Below are 17,675 nucleotides of genomic sequence, written 5' to 3'. Positions count from 1 at the left end.
TATTATGTTGAAGCTACTAAAGATTTCACGAAGACTTCTAGTCTGTTATATTTTCTGGTCCTAGGAAAGGTCAGAAGGCTTCTGCTATTTCCTTGACTTCTTGGTTAAAGCTTTTGATTCTTCAAGCTTATTGGAGTCGAGTCAGGCCCCGCCTCAGATAATTACAGCTCATTCTATTAGATCAGTCTCCACTTCGTGGGTTTTTAAGAAAGCAGCTTCAGTTGATCAAATTTGCAAAATGGCAACATGGTCCTCTTTACTTACATTTACTAAATTCTACCGTTTTGATGTATTTGTTTCTTTAGAAGCAGTTTTTAGTAGAAAAGTTCTTCAGGCAGCTGTTTCAGTTTGATTCTTCTGCTGATGTTTTAAGTTTTTCTTGTCATTAAGAATAAACTTGTATTTTGGGTTGTGGATTATTTTTTTCAGCGGAAAATGGCTGCTGTTTATTTTTATCTCTCTCTCTCTCTAGTGACTCTTGCGTGGAGTTCCACATCTTGGGTATTGATATCCCATACGTCACTAGCTCATGGACTCTTGCCGATTACATGAAAGAAAACATAATTTATGTAAGAATTTACCTGATAAATTCATTTCTTTCATATTGGCAAGAGTCCATGAGGCCCACCCTTTTTTATGGTGGTTATGATTTTTTTGTATAAAGCACAATTACTTCCAAATTCCTTTGTTGATGCTTTTTACTCCTTGGCTATTCGTTAAACTGAATTGTGGGTGTGGTGAGGGGTGTATTTATAGGCATCTTGAGGTTTGGGAAACTTTGCCCCTCCTGGTAGGATTGTATATCCCATACGTCACTAGCTCATGGACTCTTGCCAATATGAAAGAAATTAATTTATCAGGTAAATTCTTACTTAAATTATGTTTTTCATTTATCATCTATTGACTTGCATTTAGTACTGTGTTGTGCTAAATCTTAAATAACTCCTCGGGTGGAACACATTGTTATCTATATGGCCCAGATGAACTAGCAGTATTCTGTTGTGAAAAGCAAATAAAAAAACATGTGATAAGAGGCTGTCTATAGTGGCTTAGAAACAGGCAGACATTTAGAGGTTTAACTGTTATAAAGTATATTAATATATCAATGTTGGTTGTGCAAAGCTGGGGAATGGGTAGTAAAGCCATTATCTATCTTTTTTTTAAACAATAACTATTTTAGTGTAGACTGTCCCTTTTTAAGGAAGTTGAATAATGCCTGTTCAAAAATCAGTATTTATAACTACAGCATCCTGAGAAAATTATTAAAAAAATTTATTTATTTTTTTTGTAGGTAAACATTACAGGTTATCACCCAACTTTAAAAAGAAGCCTGCAAAATGCCGTAAGCCAACTGGAAGATTCAAGTCACCTACTACATATAAAAACTTTTATTTTAATATAAATCCTCATGATTTTAATAACATTAACCCATCACTGAAGTTTGCAATGCCGGAAGGGACCATTCTGAGGGATGTGCGCATTGTCCTTCATAATTACAAAAAGTGTAGTGAAAGTTCATCTCTCCATAAGACACACAACAATCAATGCTGTAAGCTGAGGAAAGAGCCTTTTGTATTATTGCTTCGGCAGGATCTTACTCATGATAAGCCAGTGTTTCAACTGAATGAAAACTCTGACACAACAACCAAAGACTCACGGTTGTCAACCATGCAGCTCTCGGAAACTAATCTTTCAAAAGAAACGAATGCCAAAGAAAAGGCTTTTTATGCACATTTAGAGCATGGCGGTATGGAAGAGGCCATTATTCCAGAATATTGTGAAGATGTTACCACCAGCCATTTAACTGCTGATGTATCCCAAACATCATGTAGTGCTTTTGATAGTTATATTTCTGAACCTGGTGTTGACTGCAATGAACAAGATTATGAGCCATTGCCCCAAAATCAGGGGGTCATGGTTAATATCATAGAGAAAAACCTTCCACCTAATAACTCTTCAACAAATTCGAGTCAACATAATTCAAGTTTACAGCCAACATCTGATGTGTATTCATTAAGACGGCTTGGATTGACCCATTATGTTACCATTGACTTAAGTAAATGTTTAGTGCTTGAGTCGCAGTCAAATAGCTATAGTAGTTCATTGGGTACAAAGAAATATCATAACCAATTTAACAGTGGATTAAAATGTGATGAAATACCACGTGACAAAGCAAACACCAGCTTACCCGATGCAGCAGAGAGCAACACTACATCTCAAACAACTGAGACTAAAAAACAACATACTTTAAAAAGATCTTGTGTAAACAAAGTATTTTCCTTAAGACCAAGAAAAGCTATATTAAAGAAATGTCATAATGGTAAAACTAGGGGAACATTAAACCATAAAAATAATCTCCATCGGACCTTGAGGCAAAAAAGGGTCAATTTATGTAGACCTAAATTGTCTGTGGTTCAGACTCCTAGAACTGAATTGCCTATTTCTGGCTTGACCATGCACAATTCTGATGTTGAATTTATGTTAGATCCAAAGCTGTCTTTAAAGCCATATGTAGAAATGAACTTGAACAACAGTCTAAAAAGAAAACCATTTGTTATTGGAGGATATGCCAGCTCAGAGCAACTAGACAAGGAATGGTTCAACCCTTTGACCCTCTCAAAAAGCACACAAGAGTCAAAAATGAAGGAAGATGACCAAAAGAGAAAACTGGCATTCAACAGATTTACACCCTCAAAGAGACTGCGTCTTGTGGTGACTCATGGCTCAATAAATATAGATCTTGCATCTACATCCAGTGAGGAATTCAGTTGAATGCACAATTGTATTTAGAAAGCTACTAAATTCTGTGATACTTAAACTATTATAAACTGTGATGGTTGAACAAGGTTTCATTGTCCTACCCTTTTTTTATGGGTGCTATGGTCATTCTGTTTCTCAACTTTTAATATACTGTGTCTGTTATGGATTGAATTACCCAATTGCATTAGAATAGCTCTCTTTTGAGGATTTACATACCAGTTTGCCTTTTATCTCCAAAGTTGTAGGAGAAAACCTCTTATTCTCTCGTCTGCTGTAATGACTGCTGCACTTATTGTTGAAGGAAATTATTTCCTATATTTAAACATCCACTCATGTTTATCTTCTCTTACTAACTTATTATGGTGCTATGTTAACTAACTAAAAAGGAATATCCTTTTAAGAATCTTAAACACTTGACATTGTACACTTCGGTGGATTTGATGCATCATCTTGTACCAAAAGGCACATGAAGGATTAAAATAATTTACAGTGAAGATTTCCCTGAACATGTTTCCTCAATACAACATAAAGCCTTAATTAAGCATGTTGGATTTCTGTCCTTTTTTTTCTCTTTTGTGCAAACCAAAAAAGTTAACCTAATATAAAAAGTGTGTTCGTTCAGGGTGATTTTAGGTCAGCTGTTTTTAGTCTTATATTTCCCTGTACAATGTTTGAGACTTAAATGTAAAAAAATATGGGTGTTTAAATTATCTAAAGGAATAAATCTGAACAGTTTACATTTTTACCTGGATGAACTCAAGCAATGCCATCAGCCTTTAATATTTATAGTGCAGTTTCATTTAACTTTATTAAAAGCATACATTCCCTGTGAAGTCTTGCACGTTTTGAGATTCTTAAAATTAAAAAAAAAAAATCTTTAGAAATGGAATAGACATAATATTTTAGAATTTGTAAACTTTATCTTGTAAATTTAATGATTCAGTGTACTCTATAGACTGAATTCCTAACAAGCATTTTTTACAGGCAGTTGACTTAAAATGAGTGACTTCCCTGCTTTTCTCTTCTACTTACTTGTTTGATTTAAGTGTACAATACTTAACAATGTTCCATAGACTGTGAATTTACTGGCTTTAGTGAATCCATTTAGGGGGGGAAATAGCATTCAAGATTGGAAAGACAAGTGACCATATTGTATGTAATCTTTTCTCTGTTGGGTACGATTAGTTCCTTGGAATTTTTTTTTTAATCTTCACTTGAGTACAATATTTAATAAAAAAACAAAGTAATTCAATGAAAAATCCCTTTTTTTCCTGACCTTTGTCTATTGCAAAAGGTTTTAGTGATGCACGATGTGTAGTATTGTTTAAATATACATATTGTATTAAATGAATGAACTACAGCTTTGGTACCAATGCATGCTATTATTAATTTTTTTCTCTTGTAAGGTGTATCCAGTCCATGGGTTCATCCATTACTTGTGGGATATTCTCCTTCCCAACAGGAAGTTGCATGAGGACACCCACAGCAGAGCTGTCTATATAGCTCCTCCCCTAACTGCCACCCCCAGTCATTCTCTTGCAACTCTCGACAAGAAAGGAAGTATCAAGAGATATGTGGTGACTTAATGTAGTTTTACCTTCAATCAAGAGTTTATTTTTAAACTGTACCGGCGTTGTACTATTTTTCTCTCAGGCAGAAATTAGAAGAAGAATTCTGCCTGGAGATTTGATGATCTTAGCGGTTTGTAACTAAGGTCCATTGCTGTTCTCACACATAACTGATGAATATGGGAAAACTTCAGTTGGGGGAACGGCCTGCAGATTACCTGCTTTGAGGTATGTTCAGTATTTTTATTTCTAGAGAGAGGAATAAGTTCTAGAAAATGCTGACAGAGCCTTGTGTATTTGAGGTAAGCCTGATGCAGTGATTTAACAGCTACTGGGATCATGCTTACATAACAGGGTAATACTCATGTTAATATTCATATTGCTTAGTGACAAAACGTTTATATGATTTCATAAATTAGGACGTTTTTTCTCTGAGGGAGATAAGTCTTTATTTGGGGCCTAGTTTCCACATGGCTAGTCAGATACTCCTAGGAGTATTTCTCTTGTTAAGTGTATCCAGTCCACGGATCATCCATTACTTGTGGGATATTCTCCTTCCCAACAGGAAGTTGCAAGAGGATCACCCACAGCAGAGCTGCTATATAGCTCCTCCCCTAATTGCCATATCCAGTCATTCTCTTGCAACTCTCAACAAAGATGGACGTAGTAAGAGGAGAGTGGTGTATTATAGTTAGTTTCTTAACTTCAATCAAAAGTTTGTTATTTTTAAATGGTACCGGAGTGTACTGTTTTATCAAAGGCAGCATTAGAAGAAGAATCTGCCTGCGATTTCTATGATCTTAGCAGAAGTAACTAAGATCCATTGCCGTTCTCACATATTCTGAGGAGTGAGGATAACTTCAGAGGGGGAATGGCGTGCAGGTTTTCCTGCAATAAGGTATGTGCAGTTAACATATTTCTAGGGATGGAATTTGCTAGAAAAATGCTGCTGATACCGGATTAATGTAAGTTAAGCCTAAATGCAGTGATTTAATAGCGACTGTTATCAGACTTATTAACAGAGATACATACTCTTATAAAAGTGTAATATAAAACGTTTGCTGGCATGTTTAATCGTTTTTATATATGCTTTGGTGATAAAACTTATTGGGGCCTAGTTTTTTCCACATGGCTGGCTTTATTTTTGCCTAGAAACAGAGGCTTTCCACTGTTATAGTATAAAAGTTACAGTTGGTGCAGTTAAAACTACAAACTGTGACATTCAGCTTCCCTCAGCAGTCCCCTGCATGCTATAGGACATCTCTGAAGGGCCCAAAAGGCTTCAAAAGTAGGAGCTGTGGCAGTTGTTATGACTGTTTAAAAAACATATTTTTCATTTTGTTAATCTGTTTTTTGTATTAAGGGGTTAATCATCCTTTTGCAAGTGGGTGCAATGCTCTGCTAACTTGTTACATACACTGTAAAAATTTCGTTAGTGTAACTGCCTTTTTTCACTGTTTCAAATTTTGCCAAAATTTGTTTCTCTTAAAGGCACAGTAACGTTTTTTATATTGCTTGTTAACTTTGTTTAAAGTGTTTTCCAAGCTTGCTAGTCTCATTGCTAGTCTGTACAAACATGTCTGACACAGAGGAAACTACTTGTTCATTATGTTTAAAAGCCATGGTGGAGCCCCATAGGAGAATGTGTACTAAATGTATTGATTTCACCTTAAACAGTAAAGATCAGTCTTTATCTATAAAAGAATTGTCACCAGAGGGGTCTGTCGAGGGGCAAGTTATGCCGACTAACTCTCCCCACGTGTCGGACCCTTCGCCTCCCGCTCGAGGGACGCACGCTAATATGGCGCCAAGTACATCAGGGATGCCCATAGCGATTACTTTGCAGGACATGGCTGCAATCATGAATAATACCCTGTCACAGGTATTAGCCAGATTGCCTGAATTGAGAGGCAAGCGTGATAGCTCTGGGGTTAGACGAGATACAGAGCGCGTAGATGCTGTAAGAGCCATGTCTGATACTGCGTTACAATATGCAGAACCTGAGGATGGAGAGCTTCAGTCTGTGGGTGACGTCTCTGAATCGGGGAGACCTGATTCAGAGATTTCTAATTTTAAATTTAAGCTTGAGAACCTCTGTGTGTTACTTGGGGAGGTATTAGCTGCTCTGAATGACTGTGACACAATTGCAGTGCCAGAGAAATTGTGTAGGCTGGATAAATACTATGCAGTGCCGGTGAGTACTGATGTTTTTCCAATACCTAAAAGGCTTACAGAAATTATTAGTAAGGAGTGGGATAGACCCGGTGTGCCCTTTTCCCCACCTCCTATATTTAGAAAAATGTTTCCAATAGATGCCACTACACGGGACTTATGGCAGTCAGTCCCTAAGGTGGAGGGAGCAGTTTCTACTTTAGCAAAGCGTACCACTATCCCGGTTGAGGACAGTTGTGCTTTTTCAGATCCAATGGATAAAAAATTAGAGGGTTACCTTAAGAAAATGTTTATTCAACAAGGTTTTATTTTACAGCCCCTTGCATGCATTGCGCCTGTCACTGCTGCGGCGGCGTTCTGGTTTGAGGCCCTGGAAGAGGCCATCCATACAGTTCCATTGACTGAAATTATTGACAAGCTTAGAACACTTAAGCTAGCTAACTCATTTGTTTCTGATGCCATTGTTCATTTGACTAAACTAACGGCTAAGAATTCCGGATTCGCCATCCAGACGCGTAGGGCGCTATGGCTTAAATCCTGGTCAGCTGATGGGACTTCAAAGTCTAAATTACTTAACATTCCTTTCAAGGGGCAGACCTTATTCGGGCCTGGTTTGAAAGAAATTATTGCTGACATTACTGGAGGTAAGGGTCATACCCTTCCTTAGGACAGGGCCAAATCAAGGGCCAAACAGTCTAATTTTCGTGCCTTTCGAAATTTCAAGGCAGGTGCAGGATCAGCTCCCTCTACTTCAAAACAAGAGGGAACTTTTCCTCAATCTAAGCAGGCCTGGAAACCTACCCAGTCCTGGAACAAGGGCAAGCAGGCCAGAAAGCCTGCTGCTGCCTCCAAGATAGTATGAAGGAGCGGCCCCCTATCCGACAACGGATCTAGTAGGGGGCAGACTCTCTCTCTTCGCCCAGGCGTGTGCAAGAGATGTTCAGGATCCCTGGGCGTTGGAGATTATATCTCAGGGATATCTTCTGGACTTCAAAGCTTCTCCCCCACAAGGGAGATTTCACCTTTCAAGATTATCTGCAAACCAGATAAAGAAAGAGGCATTCCTAAGCTGCGTGCAAGACCTCCTTGTAATGGGAGTGATCCATCCAGTTCCGCGGACGGAACAAGGGCAGGGGTTTTATTCAAATCTGTTTGTGGTTCCCAAAAAAGAGGGAATCTTCAGACCAATTTTGGATCTAAAGATCCTAAACAAATTCCTCAGAGTTCCATCATTCAAGATGGAAACTATTTGAACCATTTTACCCATGATCCAAGAGGGTCAGTACATGACCACAGTGGACTTAAAGGATGCCTACCTTCACATTCCGATCCACAAGAATCATCGGTTCCTGAGGTTTGCCTTTCTAGACAGGCATTACCAGTTTGTAGCTCTTCCAAAGGTTCTGGGCTCACTTCTGGCGGTTCTAAGACCGCGAGGCATAGCGGTGGCTCCTTACCTAGACGACATCCTGATACAGGCGTCAAGCTTTCAAATTGCCAAGTCTCATACAGAGATAGTTCTGGCATTTCTGAGGTCGCATGGGTGGAAAGTGAACGAAGAAAAGAGTTCTCTATCTCCTCTCACAAGAGTTTCCTTCCTAGGGACTCTGATAGATTCTATGGAAATGAAAATTTACCTGACGGAGTCCAGGTTATCAAAACTTCTAAATGCTTGCCGTGTTCTTCACTCCATTCCGCGCCCCACGGTGGCTCAGTGCATGGAAGTAATCGGCTTAATGGTAGCGGCGATGGACATAGTGCCATTTGCGCGCCTGCATCTCAGACCGCTGCAATTATGCATGCTCAGTCAGTGGAATGGGGATTACACCGATTTGTCCCCTCTACTAAATCTGGATCAGGAAACCAGAGATTCTCTTCTCTGGTGGTTATCTCGGGTCCATCTGTCCAAAGGTATGACCTTTCGCAGGCCAGATTGGACCATTGTAACAACAGACGCCAGCCTTCTAGGTTGGGGTGCAGTCTGGAACTCCCCTGAAGGCTCAGGGTTCATGGACTCAGGAGGAGAAACTCCTCCCAATAAATATTCTGGAGTTAAGAGCAATATTCAATGCTCTTCTAGCTTGGCCTCAGTTAGCAACACTGAGGTTCATCAGATTTCAGTCGGACAACATCACGACTGTGGCTTACATCATCCATCAAGGGGGGGACCAGGAGTTCCCTAGCGATGTCAGAAGTCTCCAAAATAATTCGCTGGGCAGAGACTCACTCTTGCCACCTATCAGCGATCCATATCCCAGGGGTAGAGAACTGGGAGGCGGATTTTCTAAGTCGTCAGACTTTTCATCCGGGGGAGTGGGAACTCCATCCAGAGGTGTTTCTCAATTGGTTCTCCGTTGGGGCAAACCAGAACTGGATCTCATGGCGTCTCGCCAGAACGCCAAGCTTCCTTGTTACGGATCCAGGTCCAGGGACCCAGAAGCGGCACTGATAGATGCTCTAGCAGCGCCTTGGTTCTTCAACCTGGCCTATGTGTTTTCCACCGTTTCCTCTGCTCCCTCGTCTGATTGCCAAAATCAAACAGGAGAGAGCATCGGTGATATTGATAGCGCCTGCGTGACCACGCAGGACCTGGTATGCAGACCTAGTGGACATGTCATCCTTTCCACCATGGACTCTGCCTCTGAGACAAGACCTTCTAATACAAGGTCCTTTCAATCATCCAAATCTACTTTCTCTGAGACTGACTGCATGGAGATTGAACGCTTGATCCTATCAAAGCGTGGCTTCTCCGAGTCAGTAATTGATACCTTAATACAGGCACGAAAGCCTGTCACCAGGAAAATTTACCACAAGATTTGGCGTAAATATCTTCATTGGTGTGAATCCAAGAATTACTCATGGAGTAGGGTTAGGATTCCTAGAATATTGTCCTTCCTCCAAGAGGGTTTGGACAAAGGACTATCCGCTAGTTCTTTAAAGGGACAGATTTCTGCTCTGTCTATTCTTTTACACAAGCGTCTGGCAGAAGTTCCAGACGTTCAGGCATTTTGTCAGGCTTTAGTTAGAATTAAGCCTGTGTTTAAACCTGTTGCTCCCCCATGGAGCTTAAACTTGGTTCTTAAAGTTCTTCAAGGGGTTCCGTTTGAACTCCTTCATTCTATTGCTATCAAACTTCTATCATGGAAAGTTCTTTTTCTGATGGCTATTTCCTCGGCTCGAAGAGTCTCGGAGTTATCTGCCTTACATTGTGATTCTCCTTATCTGATCTTTCATTCAGATAAAGTTGTTCTGCGTACAAAACCTGGGTTTTTACCTAAGGTGGTTTCTAACAAGAATATCAATCAAGAGATTGTTGTTCCATCATTATGCCCTAATCCTTCAAAGAAGGAACGTCTTTTGCATAATCTAGACGTAGTGCGTGCATTGAAGTTTTACTTGCAGGCTACTAAAGATTTTCGCCAAACATCTCACCTGTTTGTTATTTACTCTGGACAGAGGAGAGGTCAAAAGGCCTTGGCAACCTCTCTTTCTTTTTGGCTTCGGAGTATAATCCGTTTAGCATATGAGACTGCTGGACAGCAGCCCCCTGAAAGAATTACAGCTCATTCTACTAGAGCTGTGGCTTCCACCTGGGCCTTTAAAAATGAGGCCTCTGTTGAACAGATTTGCAAGGCTGCGACTTGGTCTTCGCTTCATACCTTTTCAAAATTTTACAAATTTGATAATTTTGCTTCTTCGGAGGCTGTTTTTGGGAGAAAGGTTCTACAGGCAGTGGTTCCTTCCGTTTAAGTTCCTGCCTTGTCCCTCCCATCATCCGTGTACTTAAGCTTTGGTATTGGTATCCCACAAGTAATGGATGATCCGTGGACTGGATACACTTAACAAGAGAAAACATAATTTATGCTTACCTGATAAAAAAATTTTTCTCTTGTAGTGTATCCAGTCCACGGCCCGCCCTGTCCTTTTAAGGCAGGTCTAAATTTTAATTAAACTTCAGTCACCACTGCACCCTATGGTTTCTCCTTTCTCGGCTTGTTTCGGTCGAATGACTGGATATGGCAGTTAGGGGAGGAGCTATATAGCAGCTCTGCTGTGGGTGATCCTCTTGCAACTTCCTGTTGGGAAGGAGAATATCCCACAAGTAATGGATGATCTTTTCACTGGATACACTACAAGAGAAATAAATTTATCAGGTAAGCATAAATTATGTTTTTCTTAAGGCCCCTCTGACATCCAGTACATGGTGGGAGGGGCCTATTTTAGCGCTTTAACTGCGCAGTTTTAATATAGACTGAGACATCCAGCTTCCCTAGACGAGTCCTCTGGCATCTGAGAACCATTTCAAAGGGGTTATTTCTGCACAAAATCGTATTTAAGGGCAGGTAGGAGCCTCAGCAGAGCTGTGGCATGGTGCTCAATTGATTTTTTAACGTTTTTCAATCCGGTTTGGGGCCTAAGGGGTTAATCATCCATTTGCAAGTTGGTGCAATGCTGCTTTAGTCCCTTATTTACACTGTAAAAATTTCAAAGATTTTAATGTATTTTTTCACTGTTTTGCAGTTTAAGTGCTAGTTTTTTCTCCAACATTGGTGTGTCCGGTCCACAGCGTCATCCTTACTTGTGGGATATTCTCTTCCCCAACAGGAAATGGCAAAGAGTCCCAGCAAAGCTGGTCACATGATCCCTCCTAGGCTCCGCCCACCCCAGTCATTCTCTTTGCCGTTGCACAGGCAACATCTCCACGGAGATGGTTAAGAGTTTTTTGGTGTTTAAATGTAGTTTTATTCTTCTATCAAGTGTTTGTTATTTTAAAATAGTGCTGGTATGTACTATTTACTCTGAAACAGAAAAGGATGAAGATTTCTGTTTGTAAGAGGAAGATGATTTTAGCAGACAGTAACTGAAATCAATTGCTGTTTCCACACAGGACTGTTGAGATGAAGTAACTTCAGTTGGGGGAAACAGTTAGCAGTCTTTTCTGCTTAAGGTATGACTAGCCATATTTCTAACAAGACCATGTAATGCTGGAAGGCTGTCATTTCCCCTCATGGGGACCGGTAAGCCATTTTCTTAGTTAAACATAAAAGAATAAAGGGCTTCAAAAAGGGCTTAAAAACTGGTAGACATTTTTCTGGGCTAAAACAATTGCTTTACTAGGCATATTATGCAGATTCTAACTAATTATTGGTATTATAATCTTGGGGAACGTTTAGAAAAACGGCAGGCACTGTGTTGGACACCTTTTTCAGATGGGGGCCTTTCTAGTTATAGACAGAGCCTCATTCTGGGACTGTATAGGGGTTAAATGTAAAAACGGCTCCGGTTCCGTTAATTTAAGGGTTAAAGCTCTGAAATTTGGTGTGCAATACTTTAAGACACTGTGGTGAAATTTTGGTGAATTTTGAACAATTCCTTCATACTTTTTCACATATTCAGTAATAAAGTGTTTTCAGTTTGAAATTTAAAGTGACAGTAACGGTTTTATTTCTTTCATGTAATTAACAAGAGTCCATGAGCTAGTGACGTATGGGATATACATTCCTACCAGGAGGGGCAAAGTTTCCCAAACCTTAAAATGCCTATAAATACACCCCTCACCACACCCACAAATCAGTTTTACAAACTTTGCCTCCAAGGGAGGTGGTGAAGTAAGTTTGTGCTAGATTCTACGTTGATATGCGCTCCGCAGCAAGTTGGAGCCCGGTTTTCCTCTCAGCGTGCAGTGAATGCCAGAGGGATGTGAAGAGAGTATTGCCTATTGAATGCAGTGATCTCCTTCTACGGGATCTATTTCATAAGGTTCTCTGTTATCGGTCGTAGAGATTCATCTCTTACCTCCCTTTTCAGATCGACGATATACTCTTATATTTACCATTTCCTCTACTGATTCTCGTTTCAGTACTGGTTTGGCTTTCTACAAACATGTAGATGAGTGTCCTGGGGTAAGTAAGTCTTATTTTCTGTGACACTCTAAGCTATGGTTGGGCACTTTATTTATAAAGTTCTAAATATATGTATTCAAACATTTATTTGCCTTGACTCAGAATGTTCAACTTTCCTTATTTCCAGACAGTCAGTTTCATATTTGGGATTATGCTTTAAATTATCATATTTCTTTCATGTAATTAACAAGAGTCCATGAGCTAGTGACGTATGGGATATACATTCCTACCAGGAGGGGCAAAGTTTCCCAAACCTTAAAATGCCTATAAATACACCCCTCACCACACCCACAAATCAGTTTTACAAACTTTGCCTCCAAGGGAGGTGGTGAAGTAAGTTTGTGCTAGATTCTATGTTGATATGCGCTCCGCAGCAAGTTGGAGCCCGGTTTTCCTCTCAGCGTGCAGTGAATGTCAGAGGGATGTGAGGAGAGTATTGCCTATTGAATGCAGTGATCTCCTTCTACGGGGTCTATTTCATAAGGTTCTCTGTTATCGGTCGTAGAGATTCATCTCTTACCTCCCTTTTCAGATCGACGATATACTCTTATATTTACCATTTCCTCTACTGATTCTCGTTTCAGTACTGGTTTGGCTTTCTACAAACATGTAGATGAGTGTCCTGGGGTAAGTAAGTCTTATTTTCTGTGACACTCTAAGCTATGGTTGGGCACTTTATTTATAAAGTTCTAAATATATGTATTCAAACATTTATTTGCCTTGACTCAGAATGTTCAACTTTCCTTATTTCCAGACAGTCAGTTTCATATTTGGGATTATGCTTTAAATTATCATATTTTTTCTTACCTCAAAAATTTGACTTTTTTCCCTGTGGGCTGTTAGGCTCGCGGGGGCTGAAAATGCTTCATTTTATTGTGTCATTCTTGGCGCGGACTTTTTTGGCGCAAAAATTCTTTTCCGTTTCCGGCGTCATACGTGTCGCCGGAAGTTGCGTCATTTTTGACGTTATTTTGCGCCAAAAATGTCGGCGTTCCGGATGTGGCGTCATTTTTGGCGCCAAAAGCATTTAGGCGCCAAATAATGTGGGCGTCTTATTTGGCGCCAAAAAATATGGGCGTCGCTTTTGTCTCCACATTATTTCAGTCTCATTTTTCATTTGCTTCTGGTTGCTAGAAGCTTGATGTTTGGCATTTTTTTCCCATTCCTGAAACTGTCTTATAAGGAATTTGATCTATTTTGCTTTATATGTTGTTTTTTCTCTTACATATTGCAAGATGTCTCACGTTGCATCTGAGCCAGAAGATACTACAGGAAAACCACTGCCTGCTGGATCTACCAAAGCTAAGTGTATCTGCTGTAAACTTTTGGTAGCTATTCCTCCAGCTGTTGTTTGTAATAATTGTCATGACAAACTTGTTAAAGCAGATAATATTTCCTTTAGTGATGTACCATTGCCTGTTGCAGTTCCCTCAACATCTAAGGTGCAGAATGTTCCTGATAACATAAGAGATTTTGTTTCTGAATCCATAAAGAAGGCTTTGTCTGTTATTTCTCCTTCTAGTAAACGTAAAAAGTCTTTTAAATCTTCTCTCTCTACAGATGAATTTTTAAATGAACACCATCATTCTGATTCTTTGGACTCTTCTGGTTCAGAGGATTCTGTCTCAGAGATTGATGCTGATAAATCTTCATATTTATTTAAGATGGAATTTATTCGCTCTTTACTTAAAGAAGTACTAATTGCTTTAGAAATAGAGGATTCTAGTCCTCTTGATACTAATTCTATACGTTTGGATAAGGTTTTTAAAGCTCCTGCGGTTATTCCAGAAGTCTTTCCTGTTCCTAATGCTATTTCTGCAGTAATTGCTAAGGAATGGGATAAATTGGGTAATTCATTTACTCCTTCTAAACGTTTTAAGCAATTATATCCTGTTCCGCCTGACAGGTTAGAATTTTGGGACAAAATCCCTAAAGTTGATGGGGCTATTTCTACCCTTGCTAAACGTACTACCATTCCTACGTCAGATGGTACCTCGTTTAAAGATCCTTTAGATAGAAAAATTGAATCTTTTCTAAGAAAAGCTTATCTATGTTCAGGTAATCTTCTTAGACCTGCTATATCATTGGCTGATGTTGCTGCAGCTTCAACTTTTTGGTTGGAAACTCTAGCGCAACAAGTAACAAATCGTGATTCTCATGATATTATTATTCTTCTCCAGCATGCTAATAATTTCATCTGTGATGCCATTTTTGATATTATTAGAGTTGATGTTAGATTTATGTCTCTGGCTATCTTAGCCAGAAGAGCTTTATGGCTTAAGACTTGGAATGCTGATATGGCTTCTAAATCAACTCTACTTTCCATTTCTTTCCAGGGAAACAAATTATTTGGTTCTCAGTTGGATTCTATTATTTCAACTGTTACTGGTGGGAAAGGAACTTTTTTACCACAGGATAAAAAGTCTAAAGGTAAAAACAGGGCTAACAATCGTTTTCGTTCCTTTCGTTTCAACAAAGAACAAAAGCCTGATCCTTCGTCCTCAGGAGCAGTTTCAGTTTGGAAACCATCTCCAGTCTGGAATAAATCCAAGCCTGCTAGAAAGGCAAAGCCTGCTTCTAAGTTCACATGAAGGTACGGCCCTCATTCCAGTTCAGCTGGTAGGGGGCAGGTTACGTTTTTTCAAAGAAATTTGGATCAATTCTGTTCACAATCTTTGGATTCAGAACATTGTTTCAGAAGGGTACAGAATTGGTTTCAAGATGAGACCTCCTGCAAAGAGATTTTTTCTTTCCCATGTCCCAGTAAATCCAGTGAAAGCTCAAGCATTTCTGAATTGTGTTTCAGATCTAGAGTTGGTTGGAGTAATTATGCCAGTTCCAGTTCCGGAACAGGGGATGGGGTTTTATTCAAATCTCTTCATTGTACCAAAGAAGGAGAATTCCTTCAGACCAGTTCTGGATCTAAAATTATTGAATCGTTATGTAAGGATACCAACGTTCAAGATGGTAACTGTAAGGACTATATTGCCTTTTGTTCAGCAAGGGAATTATATGTCCACAATAGATTTACAGGATGCATATCTGCATATTCCAATTCATCCAGATCATTATCAGTTCCTGAGATTCTCTTTTCTAGACAAGCATTACCAATTTGTGGCTCTACCGTTTGGCCTTGCTACAGCTCCAAGAATTTTCACAAAGATTCTCGGTGCCCTTCTGTCTGTAATCAGAGAACAGGGTATTGTGGTATTTCCTTATTTGGACGATATCTTGGTACTTGCTCCGTCTTTACATTTAGCAGAGTCTCATACGAATCGACTTGTGTTGTTTCTTCAAGATCATGGTTGGAGGATCAATTTACCAAAAAGTTCTTTGATTCCTCAAACAAGGGTAACCTTTCTGGGTTTCCAGATAGATTCAGTGTCCATGACTTTGTCTTTAACAGACAAGAGACGTCTAAAATTGATTACAGCCTGTCGAAACCTTCAGTCTCAATCATTCCCTTCGGTAGCCTTATGCATGGAAATTCTAGGTCTTATGACTGCTGCATCGGACGCGATCCCCTTTGCTCGTTTTCACATGCGACCTCTTCAGCTCTGTATGCTGAACCAATGGTGCAGGGATTACACGAAGATATATCAATTAATATCTTTAAAACCGATTGTTCGGCACTCTCTAACGTGGTGGACAGATCACCATCGTTTAATTCAGGGGGCTTCTTTTGTTCTTCCGACCTGGACTGTAATTTCAACAGATGCAAGTCTCACAGGTTGGGGAGCTGTGTGGGGATCTCTGACGGCACAAGGAGTTTGGGAATCTCAGGAGGTGAGATTACCGATCAATATCTTGGAACTCCGTGCAGTTTTCAGAGCTCTTCAGTTTTGGCCTCTTCTGAAGAGAGAATCGTTCATTTGTTTTCAGACAGACAATGTCACAACTGTGGCATACATCAATCATCAAGGAGGGACTCACAGTCCTCTGGCTATGAAAGAAGTATCTCGAATTTTGGTTTGGGCGGAATCCAGCTCCTGTCTAATCTCTGCGGTTCATATCCCAGGTGTAGACAATTGGGAAGCGGATTATCTCAGTCGCCAAACGTTGCATCCGGGCGAATGGTCTCTTCACCCAGAGGTATTTCTTCAGATTGTTCAATTGTGGGGGCTTCCAGAGATAGATCTGATGGCCTCTCATCTAAACAAGAAACTTCCCAGGTATCTGTCCAGATCCCGGGATCCTCAGGCGGAGGCAGTGGATGCATTATCACTTCCTTGGAAGTATCATCCTGCCTATATCTTTCCGCCTCTAGTTCTTCTTCCAAGAGTAATCTCCAAGATTCTGAGGTTTTGGTATGCGGATCTTGTCCGGATGGCATCTTGCCAGCCATGGACTCTTCCGTTAAGACCAGACCTTCTGTCACAAGGTCCTTTTTTCCATCCGGATCTGAAATCCTTAAATTTAAAGGTATGGAGATTGAACGCTTGATTCTTGGTCATAGAGGTTTCTCTGACTCCGTGATTAATACTATGTTACAGGCTCGTAAATCTGTATCTCGAGAGATATATTATAGAGTCTGGAAGACTTATATTTCTTGGTGTCTTTCTCATCATTTTTCTTGGCATTCTTTTAGAATACCGAGAATTTTACAGTTTCTTCAGGATGGTTTAGATAAGGGTTTGTCCGCAAGTTCTTTGAAAGGACAAATCTCCGCTCTTTCTGTTCTTTTTCACAGAAAGATTGCTATTCTTCCTGATATTCATTGTTTTGTACAAGCTTTGGTTCGTATAAAACCTGTCATTAAGTCAATTTCTCCTCCTTGGAGTTTGAATTTGGTTCTGGGAGCTCTTCAAGCTCCTCCGTTTGAACCTATGCATTCATTGGACATTAAATTACTTTCTTGGAAAGTTTTGTTCCTTTTGGCCATCTCTTCTGCTAGAAGAGTTTCTGAATTATCTGCTCTTTCGTGTGAGTCTCCTTTTCTGATTTTTCATCAGGATAAGGCGGTGTTGCGAACTTCTTTTGAATTTTTACCTAAAGTTGTGAATTCCAACAACATTAGTAGAGAAATTGTGGTTCCTTCATTATGTCCTAATCCTAAGAATTCTAAGGAGAAATCATTGCATTCTTTGGATGTTGTTAGAGCTTTGAAATATTATGTTGAAGCTACGAAATCTTTCCGTAAGACTTCTAGTCTATTTGTTATCTTTTCCGGTTCTAGGAAAGGCCAGAAAGCTTCTGCCATTTCTTTGGCATCTTGGTTGAAATCTTTAATTCATCTTGCCTATGTTGAGTCGGGTAAAATTCCGCCTCAATT

At 39.8% G+C, this 17,675-nt stretch overlaps 1 protein-coding gene across 2 annotated transcripts in view; it reads left to right on the top strand.

Moving 5' to 3' along the window:
• KMT5C (lysine methyltransferase 5C) overlaps positions 1-3,304 on the top strand; it is a 119,141-nt gene extending 115,837 nt beyond the window's left edge. For both annotated transcript variants that reach the window (XM_053690699.1, XM_053690698.1), the window contains exon 9: positions 1,292-3,304. In XM_053690699.1, coding sequence (XP_053546674.1) covers positions 1,292-2,772 — 1,481 coding nt within the window. In that variant the 3' untranslated portion in view covers positions 2,773-3,304. The remainder of the gene's footprint in view (positions 1-1,291) is intronic.
• Positions 3,305-17,675: the final 14,371 nt, after the last annotated feature.

Source organism: Bombina bombina, chromosome 8 (genome assembly GCF_027579735.1).
Source record: "Bombina bombina isolate aBomBom1 chromosome 8, aBomBom1.pri, whole genome shotgun sequence".
NCBI classification, from domain to species: Eukaryota; Metazoa; Chordata; class Amphibia; order Anura; family Bombinatoridae; genus Bombina; species Bombina bombina.
This window is presented reverse-complemented; position numbering and strand designations above follow the sequence as displayed.